The 19,607-nt window shown below is 45.6% G+C and overlaps 1 protein-coding gene across 1 annotated transcript in view; it reads left to right on the top strand.

The window, feature by feature from the left end:
* Window positions 1-19,607, top strand: part of FAM131A (family with sequence similarity 131 member A) — an 83,848-nt gene that overhangs the window by 50,064 nt on the left and 14,177 nt on the right. The window contains exons 2-3 of the mRNA XM_077290109.1: window positions 9,767-9,891; window positions 13,598-13,678. Coding sequence (XP_077146224.1) covers window positions 9,767-9,891; window positions 13,598-13,678 — 206 coding nt within the window. The remainder of the gene's footprint in view (window positions 1-9,766; window positions 9,892-13,597; window positions 13,679-19,607) is intronic.

The following is a 19,607-nucleotide window of genomic DNA, read 5'->3' as shown; positions in this document are numbered from 1 at the left end:
ATGCAGATCAATGTCAGGCCCATCGGATTGTAAATATCAATATATCATTTTATTCGGCTTCCTATGACATACAGGCCCATATAGACAGCTTGACCCTACTGGCAGATTCACCTTAACATTAAATAATAGAATAAAAAGTTCATTTTTGTTTTCTAAACCTGGATATGAATGCTAGAGGCCATGCTTAGTGATCTTAGACTTATTTGTCCTAGTTGTTCAGATGGGTATAAAATATGGAAAATGATATTATTTCATGATGATAATTAAAAGCTAACTCATTTCCTAGCTGTATATTGTCAGGCTGTTAAAGCAGATCTGTCAGCAGGACATGCTGCCCTATGTAAGGGGCGGCCTACTGAGCTGACAAATCCGCTTTAAGGCTACTTTCAGACATAGCGCATTTTTGAGCGCTATTTTGCGGGCGCTTTTCAAAAATGCGCAATGTCATTTTCGTCTGCCGGCAAAGTGAATGAGAAATTCACTTTGCCGTTCAGACACACCGCAAAAAAACGCGGCGCTTTTGTCTGCAAACACGCCGGCGTAAAAAGAATTGACATGTCAGGCTGGGGTCACACATGGCGTAAGAAAATACGCCACGTATTATACGTCCGTACTACGGCCGTAATACGGAGAAATGTCCCCAAAATATTGATCCGTAGTCAGGGTGTTTCAGCGTATTTTGCGCATGGCATCCTCCGTATGTAATCCGTATGGCATCCGTACTGCGAGATTTTCGCGCAGGCTTGCAAAACCGACATCTAATGGATTTATGTGCTCAAATGTTAGGGAAAACATATATACAGTATATATATATATATATATATGTCATTGAGACACATATATATATATTCTGTATTTAGATTTCATTCAGCGCGATATCTGTGAACAGCCGCTAATTCAATTGCCGGCTTTTCATTTCTCCTGCACAAACCCGACAGGATATGAGACATGGTTTACATACAGTAAACCATCTCATATCCCCTTTTTTTTTGCATATTCCACATTACTAATGTTAGTAGTGTGTATGTGCAAAATTTCAGCGCTGTAGCTGCTGAAATAAAGGGTTAAATGGCGGAAAAAATTGGCGTGGGCTCCCGCGCAATTTTCTCCGCCAGAGTGGTAAAGCCAGTGACTGAGGGCAGATATTAATAGCCAGGAGAGGGTCCATGGTTATTGGCCCCCCCGTGGCTAAAAACATCTGCCCCCAGCCACCCCAGAAAAGGCACATCTGGAAGATGCGCCAATTCTGGCACTTGGCCACTCTCTTCCCACTCCCTGTAGCGGTGGGATATGGGGTAATGAAGGGTTAATGCCACCTTGCTATTGTAAGGTGACATTAAGCCAGATTAATAATGGAGAGGCGTCAATTATGACACCTATCCATTATTAATCCAATTGTAGGAAAGGGTTAAAAAACACACACACACATGATTACAAAGTAGTTTAATGAAATAAACACAGCGGTTGTTGTAATAATTTATTGTTCTCCCATTCCATTTCCAGGACCTCGCTTGGCAACATAATAAACGCACAAGATACATACCTTCTGCTGTCAGATCTCGTCCCACGAAGTAATCCATCTGAAGGGGTTAACTAATATTACAGGCAGGAGCCCTGCAAATGCAGCTGTGCTCCGTGCTTGTAATCCCCGGGGAATGAATGAAATGTAGGTCATTGACCTACATTTCCTTCAGTCGCGGTGATGCGCCCCCTGGTGGATGTCCTCATATGACCTGGAGCGTGGGAAAAAGTTCCCAGGCTGCAGTTCATGAGAACATCCAGCAGGGGCGCATCACCGCGACTGAAGGAAATGTAGGTCAATGACCTACATTTCATTCATTCCCCGGGGATTACAGGCAGGGAGCACAGCCGCATTTGCAGGGCTCCTGCCTGTAATATTAGTTAACCCCTTCAGATGGATTACTTCGTGGGACGAGATCTGACAGCAGAAGGTATGTATCTTGTGCGTTTATTATGTTGCCAAGCGAGGTCCTGGAAATGGAATGGGAGAACAATAAATTATTACAACAACCGCTGTGTTTATTTCATTAAACTACTTTGTAATCATGTGTGTGTGTGTTTTTTAACCCTTTCCTACAATTGGATTAATAATGGATAGGTGTCATAATTGACGCCTCTCCATTATTAATCTGGCTTAATGTCACCTTACAATAGCAAGGTGGCATTAACCCTTCATTACCCCATATCCCACCGCTACAGGGAGTGGGAAGAGAGTGGCCAAGTGCCAGAATTGGCGCATCTTCCAGATGTGCCTTTTCTGGGGTGGCTGGGGGCAGATGTTTTTAGCCACGGGGGGGCCAATAACCATGGACCCTCTCCTGGCTATTAATATCTGCCCTCAGTCACTGGCTTTACCACTCTGGCGGAGAAAATTGCGCGGGAGCCCACGCCAATTTTTTCCGCCATTTAACCCTTTATTTCAGCAGCTACAGCGCTGAAATTTTGCACATACACACTACTAACATTAGTAGTGTGGAATATGCAACAAAAAAGGGGATATGAGATGGTTTACTGTATGAAAACCATGTCTCATATCCTGTCGGGTTTGTGCAGGAGAAATGAAAAGCCGGCAATTGAATTACCGACTTTTCACTAACAGCGCTGCGTATTTCTCGCAAGTCACACTGCAGGTCCGTGTGGAATCCGTATTTTTCGCGCCCCCATAGACTTTCATTGGCGTATTATTTGCGCAGTACGCTGACAAACGCAGCATGCTGCGATTTTGTACGGCCGTAGAAAGCCGTATAAGGCCGGCGTCACACTGGCGAGTTTTACGGACGTAAGAGCGCAGAAACTACGTCCGTAAAACTCGCATAACATACGGCACAATTATTCTCAATGGGGCTGCTCCTATTAGCCGTATATTACGGTTCAGTATTATACGGCTTTCTACGGCCGTACAAAATCGCAGCATGCTGCGTTTGTCAGCGTACTGCGCAAAAAAAATCGCCAATGAAAGTCTATGGGGGCGAGAAAAATACGGATTCCACACGGACCAGCAGTGTGACTTGCGAGAAATACGCAGCGGTGTTAGTGAAAAGTCGGTAATTCAATTGCCGGCTTTTCATTTCTCCTGCACAAACCCGACAGGATATGAGACATGGTTTACATACAGTAAACCATCTCATATCCCCCTTTTTTTTTGCATATTCCACACTACTAATGTTAGTAGTGTGTATGTGCAAAATTTCAGCGCTGTAGCTGCTGAAATAAAGGGTTAAATGGCGGAAAAAATTGGCGTGGGCTCCCGCGCAATTTTCTCCGCCAGAGCGGTAAAGCCAGTGACTGAGGGTAGATATTAATAGCCAGGAGAGGGTCCATGGTTATTGGCCCCCCCGTGGCTAAAAACATCTGCCCCCAGCCACCCCAGAAAAGGCACATCTGGAAGATGCGCCTATTCTGGCACTTGGCCACTCTCTTCCCACTCCCTGTAGCGGTGGGATATGGGGTAATGAAGGGTTAATGCCACCTTGCTATTGGAAGGTGACATTAAGCCAGATTAATGATGGAGAGGCGTCAATTATGACACCTATCCATTATTAATCCAATTGTAGGAAAGGGTTAAAAAAAACACACACACATGATTGAAAAGTATTTTAATGAAATAAACACAGCGGTTGTTGTAATAATTTATTGTTCTCTCAAATCCATTTGCAGTCCCTCGCTTGGCAACATAATAAACGCACAAGATACATACCTTCTGATGTACTGTCAGGTCCAACGATGTAATCCATCTGAAGGGGTTAACTAATATTACAAGCAGGAGCCCTGCTATAATGCAGCTGTGCTCCGTGCTTGTAATTCCCCTGCGAATGAATGAAATGTAGGTCATTGACCTACATTTCATTCATTCGCGGTGAGGCGCCCTCTGGTGGATGTTCTCATGAACTGCAGCCTGGGAACTTTTTCCCACGCTCCAGGTCATATGAGGACATCCACCAGGGGGCGCATCACCGCGACTGAAGGAAATGTAGGTCAATGACCTACATTTCATTCATTCGCAGGGGAATTACAAGCACGGAGCACAGCTGCATTATAGCAGGGCTCCTGCTTGTAATATTAGTTAACCCCTTCAGATGGATTACATCGTTGGACCTGACAGTACATCAGAAGGTATGTATCTTGTGCGTTTATTATGTTGCCAAGCGAGGGACTGCAAATGGATTTGAGAGAACAATAAATTATTACAACAACCGCTGTGTTTATTTCATTAAAATACTTTTCAATCATGTGTGTGTGTGTTTTTTAACCCTTTCCTACAATTGGATTAATAATGGATAGGTGTCATAATTGACGCCTCTCCATTATTAATCTGGCTTAATGTCACCTTCCAATAGCAAGGTGGCATTAACCCTTCATTACCCCATATCCCACCACTACAGGGAGTGGGAAGAGAGTGGCCAAGTGCCAGAATAGGCGCATCTTCCAGATGTGCCTTTTCTGGGGTGGCTGGGGGCAGATGTTTTTAGCCACGGGGGGGCCAATAACCATGGACCCTCTCCTGGCTATTAATATCTGCCCTCAGTCACTGGCTTTACCACTCTGGCGGAGAAAATTGCGCGGGAGCCCACGCCAATTTTTTCCGCCATTTAACCCTTTATTTTAGCAGCTACAGCGCTGAAATTTTGCACATACACACTACTAACATTAGTAGTGTGGAATATGCAAAAAAAAAGGGGATATGAGATGGTTTACTATATGTAAACCATGTCTCATATCCTGTCGGGTTTGTGCAGGAGAAATGAAAAGCCGGCAATTGAATTAGCGGCTGTTCACAGATATCGCGCTGAATGAAATCTAAATACAGAATATATATATATGTGTCTCAATGACATATATATATATATATATACTGTATATATGTTTTAATGAACATTTGAGCACATAAATCCATTAGATGTCGGTTTTGCAAGCCTGCGAGAAAATATCGCAGTACGGATGCCATACGGATTACATACGGAGGATGCCATGCGCAAAATACGCTGACACACCCTGCCTACGGATCACTATTTTGGGAACATTTCACCGTATTTCGGCCGTATTACGGCCGTAAAATACGGACCGTATTGTCTTACGCCGAGTGTGACGCCGGCCTAATACTGAACCGTAATATACGGCTAATAGGAGCAGCCCCATTGAGAATAATTGTGCCGTATGTAATGCGAGTTTTACGGACGTAGTTTCTGCGCTCTTACGTCCGTAAAACTCGCATGTGTGACCCCAGCCTCAATTCTTTACGCAGCGGCGTGTCTGCGTATCCCCCTAGGGCCCCATATTAACGTGCACACACAGCGCCTTTGTCCTGGGTGTCGGCGTCTTTGTACAGAGGGGTTTGATCGCTGGAGAGCTGTCACACAGACCGCTCTCCAGCGACCAAGGATGCCGAGGCCCCCGGGTAACCAGAGTAAACATCGGGTTACTAAGCGCAGGGCCGCGCTTAGTAACCCGATGTTTACCCTGGTTACCAGCGTAAAAGTAAAAAAAACAAACAGTACATGCTCACCTGCGCGTCCCCCAGCCTCTGCTTCCTGACACTGACTGAGCTCCGGCCTTAACAGCACAGCGGTGACGTCACCGCTCTGCTTTCACTTTCACTTTAGGGCCGGCGCTCAGTCACTTTGATACGTGGCACTTTGATACGTGGCACGTGGCACTGAAATATGTGGCACTGAAATATGTGGCACGTGGCACTTTGATACGTGGCACGTGGCACTTTGATACGTGGCACTGAAATATGTGGCACGTGGCACTTTGATACGTGGCACGTGGCACTTTGATACGTGGCACTTTGATACGTGGCACTGAAATACGTGGCACTGAAATACGTGATACGTGGCACTTAAATATGTGGCACGTGGCACTTAAATACGTGGCACGTGGCACTGAAATACGTGGCACTGAAATACGTGGCACGTGGCACTGAAATACGTGGCACGTGGCACTGAAATACGTGGCACTGAAATACGTGGCACTGAAATACGTGGCACTGAAATACGTGGCACTTAAATACGTGGCACTTAGGCTATGTTCACATTTGCGTTGTGCGCCGCATGCGTCCTTTTTTTGATTGATTTTGGACGCAGCAAAAATGCAACTTGCTGCGTCCTCTGCGGCCGGATGCGTGCGCTGCAGTGACGCATGCGGCCGGCGCAAAACGCAAGTGCGACGCATGTCCATGCGCCCCCATGTTAAATATAGGGGCGCATGACGCATGCGGCGCCCGACGCTGCGGCGCAGACCGCAAATGTGAACGTAGACTTAAATAGCTGGATAGAGCTGGATCCGCGGGCTGTGATCTGGCCTACGCTCAGCACTCTGCGGAGCGCTGTCATTCAAAACACGTCCACTCATTTTGGTGTTTAGTCCCAAAATGGAGGATGGAAGAAGAAAAGGGTTGGACAAGGAAATGACATCATTTCTTTTTTTTTTTTCCCCCACTGCAGTTAAAGCTTTATTTGTGTCAAACACAGACAATCTGCAGAGAAAACTGCATAAAAAACCGCACTAAAAACCGCATCAAAAACGCACCTGCGTTTTCTGCCAAGAGCTGCGGTTTTTGTCCTGAAAAAAAAGGATTGAAATCAGGATCGTGTGAACATACCCTTACCGTACAGGGTTACGAGGGGGGGCGTCTGACTGACGCCTGCCCTAGTAACCTGGGGTTAGTGACAGTGGGGTTAGTAAACCCCAGCTGATGTCTGTTCCGCTTGCTGAGGCGTCTTTGGCTCAAGGCCATTGCAGCTGGCAGAATCGACATGATGTTAACTCCAGTGTGTATTGTATTCTGAGTCATAAAGACAGGAAATGACCTCAATGACTCTTTTTTTTTTCCCCTTTTTTTTTTTTTCAAACAAACTTTATTTTCAGTACACAATGCTGAAAAAAACGCAGCTGCAAAAAACGCAGCAAAAAACGCTGTGTGTGAAAGCAGCTGCGTTTTTTGCCTGCGTAAAAAAACGCAGGTAAAGCAGCAGCAAAATACGCGCGCGTAAAAATACGCAGCAAATATGCTGTGTGTGAAAGTAGCCTAAAACAATTATATCATTTAATGGCATCTATAAAGGTTGGCAGTCACGGTAAACAATAGTAGCTGAGATTGTAGATCAATTAATTATGCTCTTGGAACTGCTTCTATGGAAACCACATCATGGTGACCGGTTTATAAATGGCGTGGTTCTGCAGCAGCTGCTATAGTTATCTCCCGCTGTGCCGTAGTGTAAGGTGTGCATTTATGCCTCATTGTGCGAGGCATAGCAACCTGTTTTGTGAAAGGTTTAGGGACATACCTGAGCAGTCCTTGACCTGAAATCCAAGCTTACAATATCCACTGAAAAGACCTGACAACATCATAGAGAAAAAGAAAAATCTGATAAAAATGAGATAAAATACCAGCACCTTAAAGTAACACAGCATAAAACATGCACTCATGTAAGGCTGGGTGGCATTATGGAAGTAGCTAGGCAAAGACGTTTTACAGTCAGGTAATGATTTTCTCCAAACCTTGATCCAAATCTGAAAAGGTGTTTATTTAGCAGTAATTAGAAAAGCTCAAAACTGAAGAAGTACCTGGGGAAATGTGTATTTTGTTTTTTATTTTTAATTATTGGAGTGATGTGAAAGTGAGCTTCAAGGCATCGGAGCATGAAAGATAAAAATCTACTTTATAACAGAAAAAAATGCAGTGTAGCAAATTAATGCAGAAAATGTGTGTCTTCAAATGTATCGAGACTGGTCTGGTGTAATATACCCACCTACCGGACCATGTAATCCTGTCAGAAGGTAAGCCGACCTGCTCCGAGCGACATGAAAGTACTGAGAGCGTCGGTAAGTAGAAAAGGGTTAATTTATGACGTGGACTGGCCTCATCACCAGGTTTTTCGAGAGACAGGGGCTTGGTTTCATGCAGCTGTCTGTTGCTTGGCACCTAGAGATTGTGGGATTGGGTCATTTAGGACTGGACACTGTTTTGTTTTGCACCCTTTATATGCATTTATAGGTTTTGCCCTTTTATGTTTACAACCCCTTTTCCTTCTTCATGCACACGCCGTCCTCCGTAGTTTTGGTGTTGACTTTGCATAGGACATTGCAGAGTTGAGTATTTGTTCATTGCCGTCTTGTCTCGTCAGCAGACATCAAATATTGCCATGTTAGCACATTTCTATTAGAAGTAGACAGTGTGGCCAACAAAATAGCAATTTACTGTTCAGAAAATCGTTCATTGGCGTGTTACTTGGCTTATTTTCAAGTATTTAAAGAGAATAATAAAAAAAATTGTGAAGATAATTCTCATGTGTACAGTCAGGAAGGGTCTTTGTAGACCTCATTTTAGAGAAAATTGAAGGGATTTAGTTTGGTTGATTTTCTTTTGCAGTAGTTGTTATTTTTTTCTCCTTCAGCCAAGAAGAGGCTGTACTGATTGCCCCATTACTCGCTTTGTGTTATGGTTATAAGTTTTACAGTTCTTAAAGTAGTTGATATTACAAGCACATCTTACGCTGTTGTCTAATGGTACTCAATTGCACTTTACAGTTGCTGCCAAGAGTTTATATTGCATTAAAGGGGTATTCCCATCTCCAAGGTCCTTTCCCAATATGTAGTAGGTGTAATAATAATATTAGCAAATACTTCCAATTAGAAATGTACTATAGTTCTCCTGATTAGCTATGTCACTTACCTCATGTACAGGGCATTGCAGTAGCTAAGGTAACCATGGTTACAACCACTCATATAGTGACAGTGAGTTACTAGTGGTCATATCCATGGATACCTAGGCTACTGCAATGTCCTGCACGAGGTAAGCGACAGCGAATCAGAATTATACTACATTTCTAATTGTAGGTATTTGCTAATCTTATTATTATTATACCTACTACATATTGGGATAGGATCTTGAAAGATGGGAATATCCCTTTAACTTTGTGCATCTGCAATTTCATTTCTCTGTCTTCATTTCATATTAACCACATTTTTCAAAAGTTGCATCTTGTCAAATCCAAATATTCACTATGAACCCCACTGAGGAGTTCAGTAACAGCGGCATTAGACAAGGAGGCATCTCAGTCATCCATCTCTTGCTGTATATTTCGCCAGGCTCTCTAGCTACATAAGTTAGTCGGACAGAATGTGATCCAGAACCCACAGGAAAAACGGTGTAATTCTGCTTTATCACAGCTTCATTAACACATAGGTAGGAAGCCGCAGTCACTGGAAACATGTCCTGCGCGTCTTGAAGCTATCAGGGTCCTTAATAATGGTTGGCTATGACTAAGAACCCTGGCAGATTTGAAACGCGCAGGACATGTTCCCAGTGACTTACTTTCTACCTCTGGTAATGAGGTTGTAATTAACGTTTTTAACTTTGTTCCTGCTGGATTACAACTATACCCTTCTGTCTGACTACCCAAGAACCGGCTTGGAGATTATCCACTGGACATTCCTTACGATCATTCCCAAGGAACAGCCAGTTGATGAAATTTTCTAGAATGACTGTATACATGTCTGACACAACCTGTGCCTGTATGTCCTTTAACCCTTCTATCTGTTCTATTTAATATCTCTCTGTCTTCTGAAAAAGACCCTGCTTTGCTACCTGTCAATAGTGTACCCGCCATTCACTACACATAACCGCCTACCACTGCATGCCAGTACCACCAGCACCAGGTTCTGTGGTTGGGGGGCTTCTCTCTGCCCCATGGTTGTTGTTATATGTGCTTGTCCTCACTAATTCCTGCGTGTTCCCATCCAGTGGAGGCTCTGCAAGTGGAGTGGCGTGAGGGGAGGTGCAGTACTGCTTTTTATCATCAGAAAAGACCGTACCTTGTGCGAAGGTTTAAGCTCCAAGTCCCATCGGAGAGCCAGGAGTTCCTAGAGGTGACACATGGTTTGCCTTGCTGTGACACATGCCCTCTGCACACTGTTACAATGCACTGACGATTTCTGCACCTGTAATCCCAGCAATTTTCTGCATGAGCAAGCATGTTTACGTCATGTAGGGGTTACTGCCATGTTAAAAGTGACAATGTCGCCTCCATGATTCACGTTATCACTGCTAATGCTGTAATGCTTTGTAGCAGCAGTGACATGTTTAACTCACCTTATTAGCATCATGATCTAGATAGGGGCCTACAAATAGTGTTCCCTTCAGCCGCGGTCCTCATGTGAAGGCCTACGTACTTTGTGACAGTCAAATATGATAATTTGGTTCCTGTCTACGTACGTAAGTAATGGCTATGACAAGCATTCGACAGGCGCAAAAACGGCTAATGTGTTCAGTATAACTGGGCTTGAAGTCATGCGGCTAAAGCTCTGAGGCTAGAGAGAGACCTGGTTGGGTAGAAGAAGGATCAGAGATGGACAAAATGATGGCCACATTAAGAGCTCTGAGCTCATTTCAGGAGCCTGATGTAAACATATTTTCCTGGCAGTAAGTACCATCATCAGCACCAACAGAAAGCAAACGCAAAACTATCGAGGACAAGTTCTCCCTGCCCCTTGAACTTTTGAAATGCTTTGTTATTACGTAAATGTTAAAAATGAGATAATATATCGACGATTAGTTAATTCCAACTATGTAATTCTAGTTAAATCTAGTTAGATTGGTCAATATGTGAATCATTCCTCGGGAACCTGGTGACCTTAGTAGAAACTCTAACCTGCCTACTACAAACATTATTGGGTCAATAGCCTAGTTTTTTCTTGAACCTAAAAAAGTACTCACATCTGTGAAATGGGAATGGAATGGAAATTTGCATGGGTTTGCGGGATTGCGCAGCTTTTCTTTGGTTACCATTAGGGTTGAGCGACTTTTGCTTTTTTAGGATCGAGTTGGGTTTTGTGAAACCCGACCTTCTCGAAAGTCGGATCGTGTGAAATCGGCCGATTCTACTGTAAAGTCGGGTTCCGGACTGGAACACGAAACCCAATGCAAATCAATGTGGATTTTTTTTACATTTACTTAATCTCTCTCTCTCTCTCTCTCTCTCTCTCCCCCCCCCCCCCTCCGTGCAAAGCATATGTTGTGTTTGACTGCGGAAATCACGAAACCCGACTTTGCCAAAAGTCGGCGACTTTTGAAAATGAACGATCCGTTTCGCTCAACCCTAGTTACCATGCATTATAATTCTGGGGTTCAGCATGCATGTGTCGTTCTGCCTGCAGTATTTTGTGAACTTTTTTCAACTTTCAGTAGGTTTCTTTCACATGAAGAAATGCTCGGTACACACACAGTTTTTATTGTTTTTTTTTAAAACAGATCCCCTGAAACATTGTCCCCAAAACAGCTTCAAATGCTCCTTGAATACTCTTCCTATTCTGTTGCTGTTTTTTTACGACAAGTTTTTTGAAGCTTTTTTTTTTTTTTTTTAAACCTCGCCTTGAAAAAGAAGTGCCAAGTCAGTTCCTTGAAGTGTCTTCCTCATGGCATCCGCTACATACTTGATACTGTGACGTCAAAAGCTTCAAAATAGCGTGGGAAAAGACCTTGAAAACTGCTTCAGGAAATGCTTCTGGGGATATAAGTGTTATGACCCCAATACAAAAATCCAGCTCATAGGGCAGTGGTAACTGGGTTGACCATATATCTACTCCTAACGCCAACACTAGAAGTAGCCGGGGATCATTCCTACGTTGATTCTAGATGACACGCGCCAGCCGGAGAATCTAGCTACCCCTAGTAGAGGAAAACAAAGACCTTTCTTGCCTCCAGAGAAGGGGACCCCAAAGCTGGATAGAAGCCCCCCACAAATAATGACGGTGAGGTAAGAGGAAATGACAAACACAGAAATGAACCAGGTTTAGCACAGAGAGGCCCGCTTACTGATAGCAGAATAAAGAAAGGTAACTTATATGGTCAACAAAAACCCTATCAAAATCCACACTGGAAATTCAAGAACCCCCGAACCGTCTAACGGTCCGGGGGGAGAACACCAGTCCCCTAGAGCTTCCAGCAAAGGTCAGGATATAGATTTGGAACAAGCTGGACAAAAATACAAAACCAAAACAAATAGCAAAAAGCAAAAGGCAGACTTAGCTGATATAACTGGAACCAGGATCAGTAGACAAGAGCACAACAGACTAGCTCTGATAACTACGTTGCCAGGCATTGAACTGAAGGTCCAGGGAGCTTATATAGCAACACCCCTAACTAACGACCCAGGTGCGGATAAAAGGAATGACAGAAAAACCAGAGTCAAAAAACTAGTAACCACTAGAGGGAGCAAAAAGCAAATTCACAACAATAAGATACCTTACAAAAAAGTGCTGCACTCCGGCTACGTTTGTCTTTGCCCTTACAGTTCTTATTAGCCATGGAGATCCTCAGTAGTATTTTTGCTTTAACTACTTCATTTCCAGAGTGGGAACACTACATACTGTATGGCAATTGTGACATGACAACTAGGAGTAAAGGAAGCAATCAAAGGTGATCCTAATGCTCCTGCAGTGTCAAATACTGGAAAAGCTCTAAGTATCTAATCTCCTTAGTAGTTACCAGTACCATAAGTTGTGTAGAATGGGCCAGAGTGTGATCCAATTCTCTCGGATGAGGAGAAGATGGAGAAAAAAAATTCTCCCATCTTCTCCATTCTGTCATCCATGAACATCATACTGCACTCAGATGTCATCAGAATGCAGTCCGATGTTTTCCACTAAGTCATTGACTTACATGTCCGAGTGCAATCCGAATATTTGATCAAACTCTGACATGCAGGGTTTTTTTACCCTCAGGCTGAAGCAAAAAATCTGCCTCATAGGCGAACATTGGTCCAAGTGCGACCCGATGTTTTGTTGCTACACCTCTATGGCATTGCATTTAGTCACATAGAACTGGAGTTTTTTCAAACCTAAATTTCCCTCTGTGTTTGGGCATGCGTTTACAGACAGAGTATATTGGGAGTAGTAGTTCTATGATGAGCTACTGAGAGATTCCGATGCATCTCTATGTCGGACTTTGGTGCGCGGCCTTGTGTCCTGCTGCCATAAGGCTTATCAGACAATAAAGAAAATGTGATGTTGATTTCCAAAGTAACTGCAAGCTCTCAATTGAAGAATGACTGGCACATCTGCTACCTGTCCTGTGGGTGACGGCCTTCTAGCGTGCTTCGTGGGGACCATGAAGTGTTCTTTGTGACGGAGGCCGGTCGCCCATGGACGCTGTTTTTCGTTGCTTGTTGCCTACTTTTTGGCTGTTTGTGTTTTAGTAAAATATATAATTTCTGGTACAACGCACCTGTTGATTTGGGACAAGGGAACATTTATCTGCTCTTTCAATCTCCTCCTCCGCCTCCTCTCTTTGCTTGATCTCCCCCTTATTTTTCTCTCACCCCCCACCTGACGTGTTCTTTGTATCCTGGGAGATTCTCTCCATGCTGAGGTTTCCATAGAAATTCACCTTGTTGATGTTGGCGCTCAATGAGTAGGTGGCAGGAGGGGGAGATTGGAGTAAGCGCCACCTGTTCTGAGACTGTATGTGATGGAAAGTGCAGCGCATGTTGTGCTCCCCCTTTTTGCATTGCATGAATTGTCTCCCTGGCACATTGCATTGCAGAGCACTATATGCATTCCTCTCTCTCCCTAACAGAGCAACGCCTGTGTGTTGAGTTGGGAAGATCTGCAGCAGAGCGAAGGAACAGCCAAAAGTTTGGGCAATTCTGGGGTAGTGGTATGTGCACTGGGCTCCATAACCAGTATTTGACGTGCGTTTTTCTATGTCTGTGCCATTGTTTTTGTCTCCCCTCTCCATCCCAGCACAGTGATTAGTTTCTATGATGCCTCTTTTGTTTAGAAGTGATGTAGGTAAATGGTTTATATGTTATAAACTGAAATCATGAGGGATATTTGCATTTTCTTATTACATTACATGTCCATTAGATTTAATAGTAGCGAAGATTTACTAAATTCTGCATTGTTATATAGTAAACGGACTTGTCTTGTAATGGAGACGTTCAGTCTATGCCTGCAGTGTTTCAGGGCAAGGATGAAAACAATGCAATTGTCTGTATATAATGTGTTCTTCCTACTAATTACATTTATTTATCCTTCTGCATTTCGCTAAGTAATAAATAAGTACTTATATACACCAGTCTGCCATATCATTAAAATCACTGACAAGTGACACTGGCTGCAATCAAGGGTTGGCATATATTTGGCAGCAAGTGAAGTTGACGAGATGTTAGCTGGATAATGGGCAAGGATCATCCAACATTGACAAGAGCAAAATTGTGGTGGCTAAACAACTGGGACAGATCATCTCTAAAACGGAAGGTCTTGTTGTTTCTACTGACCAAAAGTAGTTCAGAAAGTGCAAATGGAGAAACAATGACAGGTCATGGGCGCTCAAGGTGATTTATACCTGTACGGACCATAGGCTACCAGTCTTGGTCTATTCAACAAAAAGCTGCTGTAGCGCAAATTGCCAAAAAAAGTTATTGCTGGCTGTGATAGAAAGGCTCAGGACACACAGTGCACTATGGAATGCGTAGACCTGTTTACACCTCTCCACCACAAAAACCACTTACAGTGGGCAGGTGGATATCAAATCTGGACTGGAGCAATGGAAAAAGATGACCTGGTCATCATGTGGTTATCCGGGTGCAAGTTCTTTGCGCAAGAGATGGTGCCAGCAAGAATTATGCAAAGAAGGATATCTGCCATAGGCAGTGTGGGCATTCTTATGCTTGACAATTTGGGGTCATAGCATTTATGTGGACATTACACCTATCCACCTAAATGTTGTTGCAACTACAATGGCAAACATCATTCCACAAAAGTTTTATGAAAGTGACAAACAATTTGAAGGTGTACCACCTAGAGAAGTCCATGACTTAAGGGGTCACCCCCGGACTTAAGGGGTCACCCCCGTTTTGTTGGCTTAAGGAGGGAATTGCACTCTATTAGACTGGAGTTTTTGCTAATATGGCTGATCATTATATTTTCTTACAATAAATGTATAAATCACTGTAGCGAACTACCAACAAAAACACAAAGCTTTTCAGATGAATTGTAGAGGTAAAAACACCATTGGTTACTCAGAGGACACAACAAGGATTGTTCATTGTATGTAAGGACAGCAGCAGTCAATGGGTAAAGTCAATATTCCTGCCAGTGTGCTGTGTAGAGGTGTTACTGAGCATGCAATACGAATATATCAAAAACTGTATGAGTATGTATACCTGTCTGATGGATGCACCTGTCTGATGGATGCACCTGTCTGATGGATGCATCTGTCTGATGCACCTGTCTGATTGATGCGTTAAGGGTTAAGTTCCCTCCTCTGCACAGGGGGAGTCTTGAACCATCTCCGCTGCGGTCTCCCATTCTTCTCCAGCCGCAGTGGAGCCTGCTCAGTAGAGACGTCGGTCTCATCGTCTGGTTCAGCCTGATACTGTGCGGATGGTTACTGCTGCCTTTCCAGGCTCAGCCATTGTAGCCAGTACTGGTCAGCGGCGAGCAGATGTCTCTGGGACTAAGTCCTGCTTTTCCCCTTCTGAGCATGTCCAAGGTAAGACCTCTCATTGGAGGTCGGGTCACATACTCAGGTACTGCAGCAGCTCCCATTGGTCCTCTAAGAAGGTCCTGAAGTTGCTCAGGTACTGTGGCAGCTCCCATTGGTCCTCTAGAAAGGTCCTGAAGTTGCTGCAGCTATAAAAGGTTTGCATGGCTGCACGGTCATGCGCTAGGATCAGCTTATGTCATGAGCTTTTGCTATTCTGTGGTCTTGTCTGCTTGTAGTCAGGGTCCGGCTGAAATAAGCCACTAGAATACCGGCACCTCTGGTGAGGAGTTTTGTATGGTGAATTCAGGGCTGGCATAAAGCCATTAGAATTCCGGCTCCACCGGAGAGGAGGTGTTTGTGTGCTTGCTACTCCCTGACCACTGATTGCTTTTGCTCTGTTAGGCAGCTGTCTTCCCCCTGTGACGTTAACAGGGCACAGCATTTTCCCTTCTGTGCGACTCTGAGAAGTAACAGAGTTCGCTTATACCGCCATATTGTGCCTCCATTTGCTAGCAGCAGGTTGGTCTCCTGCACGGTGGACCCCGGGCTGCGAACGCACCAATAATTATATACTCGGTGCATTCCGCCAGCCCTAACATAGTCCTAGCGCCAGGGTCTGGCTAGCAATGGCGGACAAACAGCAATCTTTGCTGTACATCCAGCAGCTGGAGGGCAGGTTGGTGGCTCTCGAGTGTACAACCTCAGCTGTGGATGTTACTGCAGTGGCTGTTCAGGCTGCTAGCGTGGCTGCAGCAACTTTGTCCACTGCCACCCCTGCTCCGACTCCTTCTCGCCACCCACTGCCAGAAAAATTTTCTGGTGATGGCAAATCTTGTAGGGGTTTCGTGAGCCAGTGCTCTATACACCTCGAGCTCCTGGCTGCACGTTTCCCTACAGAGCGGGCAAAGGTGGGATTCATTATGTCTCTCCTGTCGGACAGGGCGTTGGAGTGGGCTACGCCGCTGTGGGAGCGTGGCGATCATGTGGTGCAGAGTGCTCCGCTGTTCCTGAACACTCTGAAACAGGTCTTCTTAGGACCTTGAGTCACCCATGATACGGCGCTCCAACTGTTGGCATTGACTCAGGGCTCGTCCTTGGTCAGCCATTTTGCCGTCCACTTCCGCATCTTAGCATGTGAGCTGGAGTGGTCGGATAAAGCCCTCATTCCTATATTTTGGAGGGTGCTGGCTGACCATGTTAAGGACGCTCTGGCCACTAGGTAGATTCCCGCCACTCTGGAGGAGCTAATAGCTGTGTCTACTCGTATTGACCTCCGTTTTAACGAGCAGAGGTTAGAGCGAGCCCCGTGTAGGCAGAGGTTTCGGCTGGCTCCCACCTTTGCCAAACCTTTGGAATCTCCGGTCCAGGCGCCCGAGTCACATGAGGCCTTGGAGGTGTCACGAGCGGGATCTAAGTCCCGGACCGCTCGTGCACTTAGGGTCTGTCATGTTTGCCGGCGGTCAGGACATCTTGCCACCAGATGTCCCCAGCGGTCGGGGAAACGTCAGCGTCTAATGGTAGTAGGTGGAGGTACACTAGACACTGCGACGTTTGCCTCCAAATTGTCCTTTAAGGGGACAATTACCATTGGCCCATCCACTCATTCGGTAGAGCTTTGCGTGGATTCCGGGGCGGAGGGCAATTTTATGTCTTCTGCCTTCGCTAACGACACGCAATACCTCTGGTGATGCTCCCCCAACCAGTGACCGTATGAGTGGTGAATGGGTCGACACTGCCCTCACAGATTACACACCAGACCATCCCATTTACTCTATCCATGTCGCCATTTCATCAGGAGATAATATCTCTGCTCGTCATTCCTGAGGGAATTGATGTTAGGGATACCATGGCTACGGTACCACTCTCCTCATATTGAGTGGTCCACAGGCAGGATTTTGGGATGGAGTGAATCTTGTGGGGGTAGATGTCAGAGGGAATGCGTTCAGGTTGCTACTACTGAGGTACCCGCAAATCTCTCTCCCCAAGCAATATTGGCCCTATGCGGACGTGTTCTCCAAAAGGGTTGCGGAGACCCTTCCGCCTCACCGCCCCTATGACTGTCCTATTGACCTCTTGCCTGGTGCTGAGCCTCCCCTGGGTCGAGTCTAACCATTGTCTCTCCCAGAGACGAAGGCGATGTCTCAGTACATCCAGGAAAATCTGGCAAGGGGATTCATTAGGAAGCCAGTGTCACCTGCAGGGGCTGGGTTCTTCGTGCTGAAGAACGGAAAATTATGTCTGTGCATAGATTACAGGGGCCTTAACGCCATCACCGTTAAGAACAAGTACCCATTGCCCCTGATATCTGAGCTTTTAGATAGGCTTCGGGGAGCAAGGGTGTTTACTAAACTAGATCTGCGGCTCTGCGGGGTGCTTACAACCTGATTTGCATCCGTGAGGGGGACGAATGGAAGACGGCTTTTAACACCAGGGATGGGCACTATGAATATCTGGTGATGCCCTTCGGGCTCTGTAATGCCCCAGCCGTTTTCCAAGACTTTGTGAATGATATCCTCCTGGATATGCTCTCCACCTCAGTTGTCGTCTACCTGGATGATATTCTCATCTACTCTCCAGATATAGACTCCCACCGGAGAGATGTTTGCAAAGTCTTCGACCTCCTATGGGCAAATTCCCTCTATGCCAAGATGGAGAAGTGTGTGTTTGAGCAGGAGTCTTTGCCTTTCCTGGGCTATATCATCGCGGCCCAAGGATTGGCTATGGATCCCACCAAGCTACAGGCTTTGATGGACTGGCAGGAACCCCATTTTCTCAAAGCGGTGCAGCGCTTTATGGGGTTCATTAATTACTATCGCCAGTTCATTCCCCACTTCTCAACTTTGGTAGCTCCTTTGGTTGCCCTCACCAAAAAGGGAGCAAATCCCAAATTGTGGTCAGAGGAGGTCTCCAAGTCCTTCCTCTCTATTAAGTCCCACTTTGCTAGTGCACCCATGCTACATCGCCCCGATGTAGATAAACCTTTCATAATGGAGGTGGATGCCTCATCTGTCGGTGCTGGAGCTGTCCTATTCCAAAAGGATGCTCAAGGTCGGAAGCATCTTTGCTTCTTTTTCTCTAAGACCTTCACACCGGCGGAGAGAAATTATTCCATCGGGGACAGGGAGTTGCTAGCTATGAAGTTGGCCTTCTCGGAGTGGAGACACCTCCTGGAGGGGGCTCGCTTTCCCTTCCAAGTTTACACCGACCACAAGAACTTGGTCTATATTCAGACTGCCCAGCTGCTAAATTCTCATCAGGCCAGATGGTCCCTGTTCTTCTCCTGGTTCCATTTCACCCTCCATTTTCTCTCCAGGGAGAAGAACATTCATACCGACGCTCTCTCCCGCTCCGTAGTGTCATCAGCGGAGGAGAAGGAACCTCGGCTTATTGTCCCTTCTGAGAGCCTGAGGACCGTGGCTCTGGTTTCGCTAGAGTCTGTGCCCCCGGGCAAGACCTTCGTGCCATCAAATTTGCGTTCGGAGGTTCTCTCTTGGGCTCAGTTGTCCAGGGTGGGTGGACATTTTGGGATCAAAAGGACATCTGAGCTTCTGGCGAGGACGTACTGGTGGCCGCATATGGCCTGTGACGTCGGAGACTATATTCGGGCGTGTGTCTCTTGCGCCAAAAATAAGTCTCCTCGACAACAGCCAGCTGGGTTACTTTATCCCCTGCCGGTGGCAGACAGGCCCTGGGAGATGGTCGGGATGGACTTTGTGGTTTACCCAAGTCCCGTGGCTGCACCATCATTTGGGTAATCACCGACCATTTTTCTAAAATGGTGCACTTGGTGCTGCTTCCACGGCTACCTTCTGCACGGGCCTTGGCAGCGTTGTATATAAAACACATTTTCCGCCTACTCGGCATGCCGGACAAAATTGTCAGTGACCGGGGTCCCCAGTTTGCGTCTCGGTTCTGGAGAGAGCTTTGTCGTCTACTCAGCATCCAGTTGAGTTTCTCTTCAGCATACCATCCCAAGACGAATGGGTTGGTAGAGAGGGCCAACCAGACCTTGGTCACATATCTGTGACATTTTGTTTCAGCCAGGAAGGATGACTGGGCATCCTTGCTACCGTGGGTGGAGTTTGCGCTGAACAAC

The sequence above is a fragment of the Ranitomeya variabilis genome, chromosome 2, assembly GCF_051348905.1.
Source record: "Ranitomeya variabilis isolate aRanVar5 chromosome 2, aRanVar5.hap1, whole genome shotgun sequence".
Taxonomy (NCBI): domain Eukaryota; kingdom Metazoa; phylum Chordata; class Amphibia; order Anura; family Dendrobatidae; genus Ranitomeya; species Ranitomeya variabilis.
This window is presented reverse-complemented; position numbering and strand designations above follow the sequence as displayed.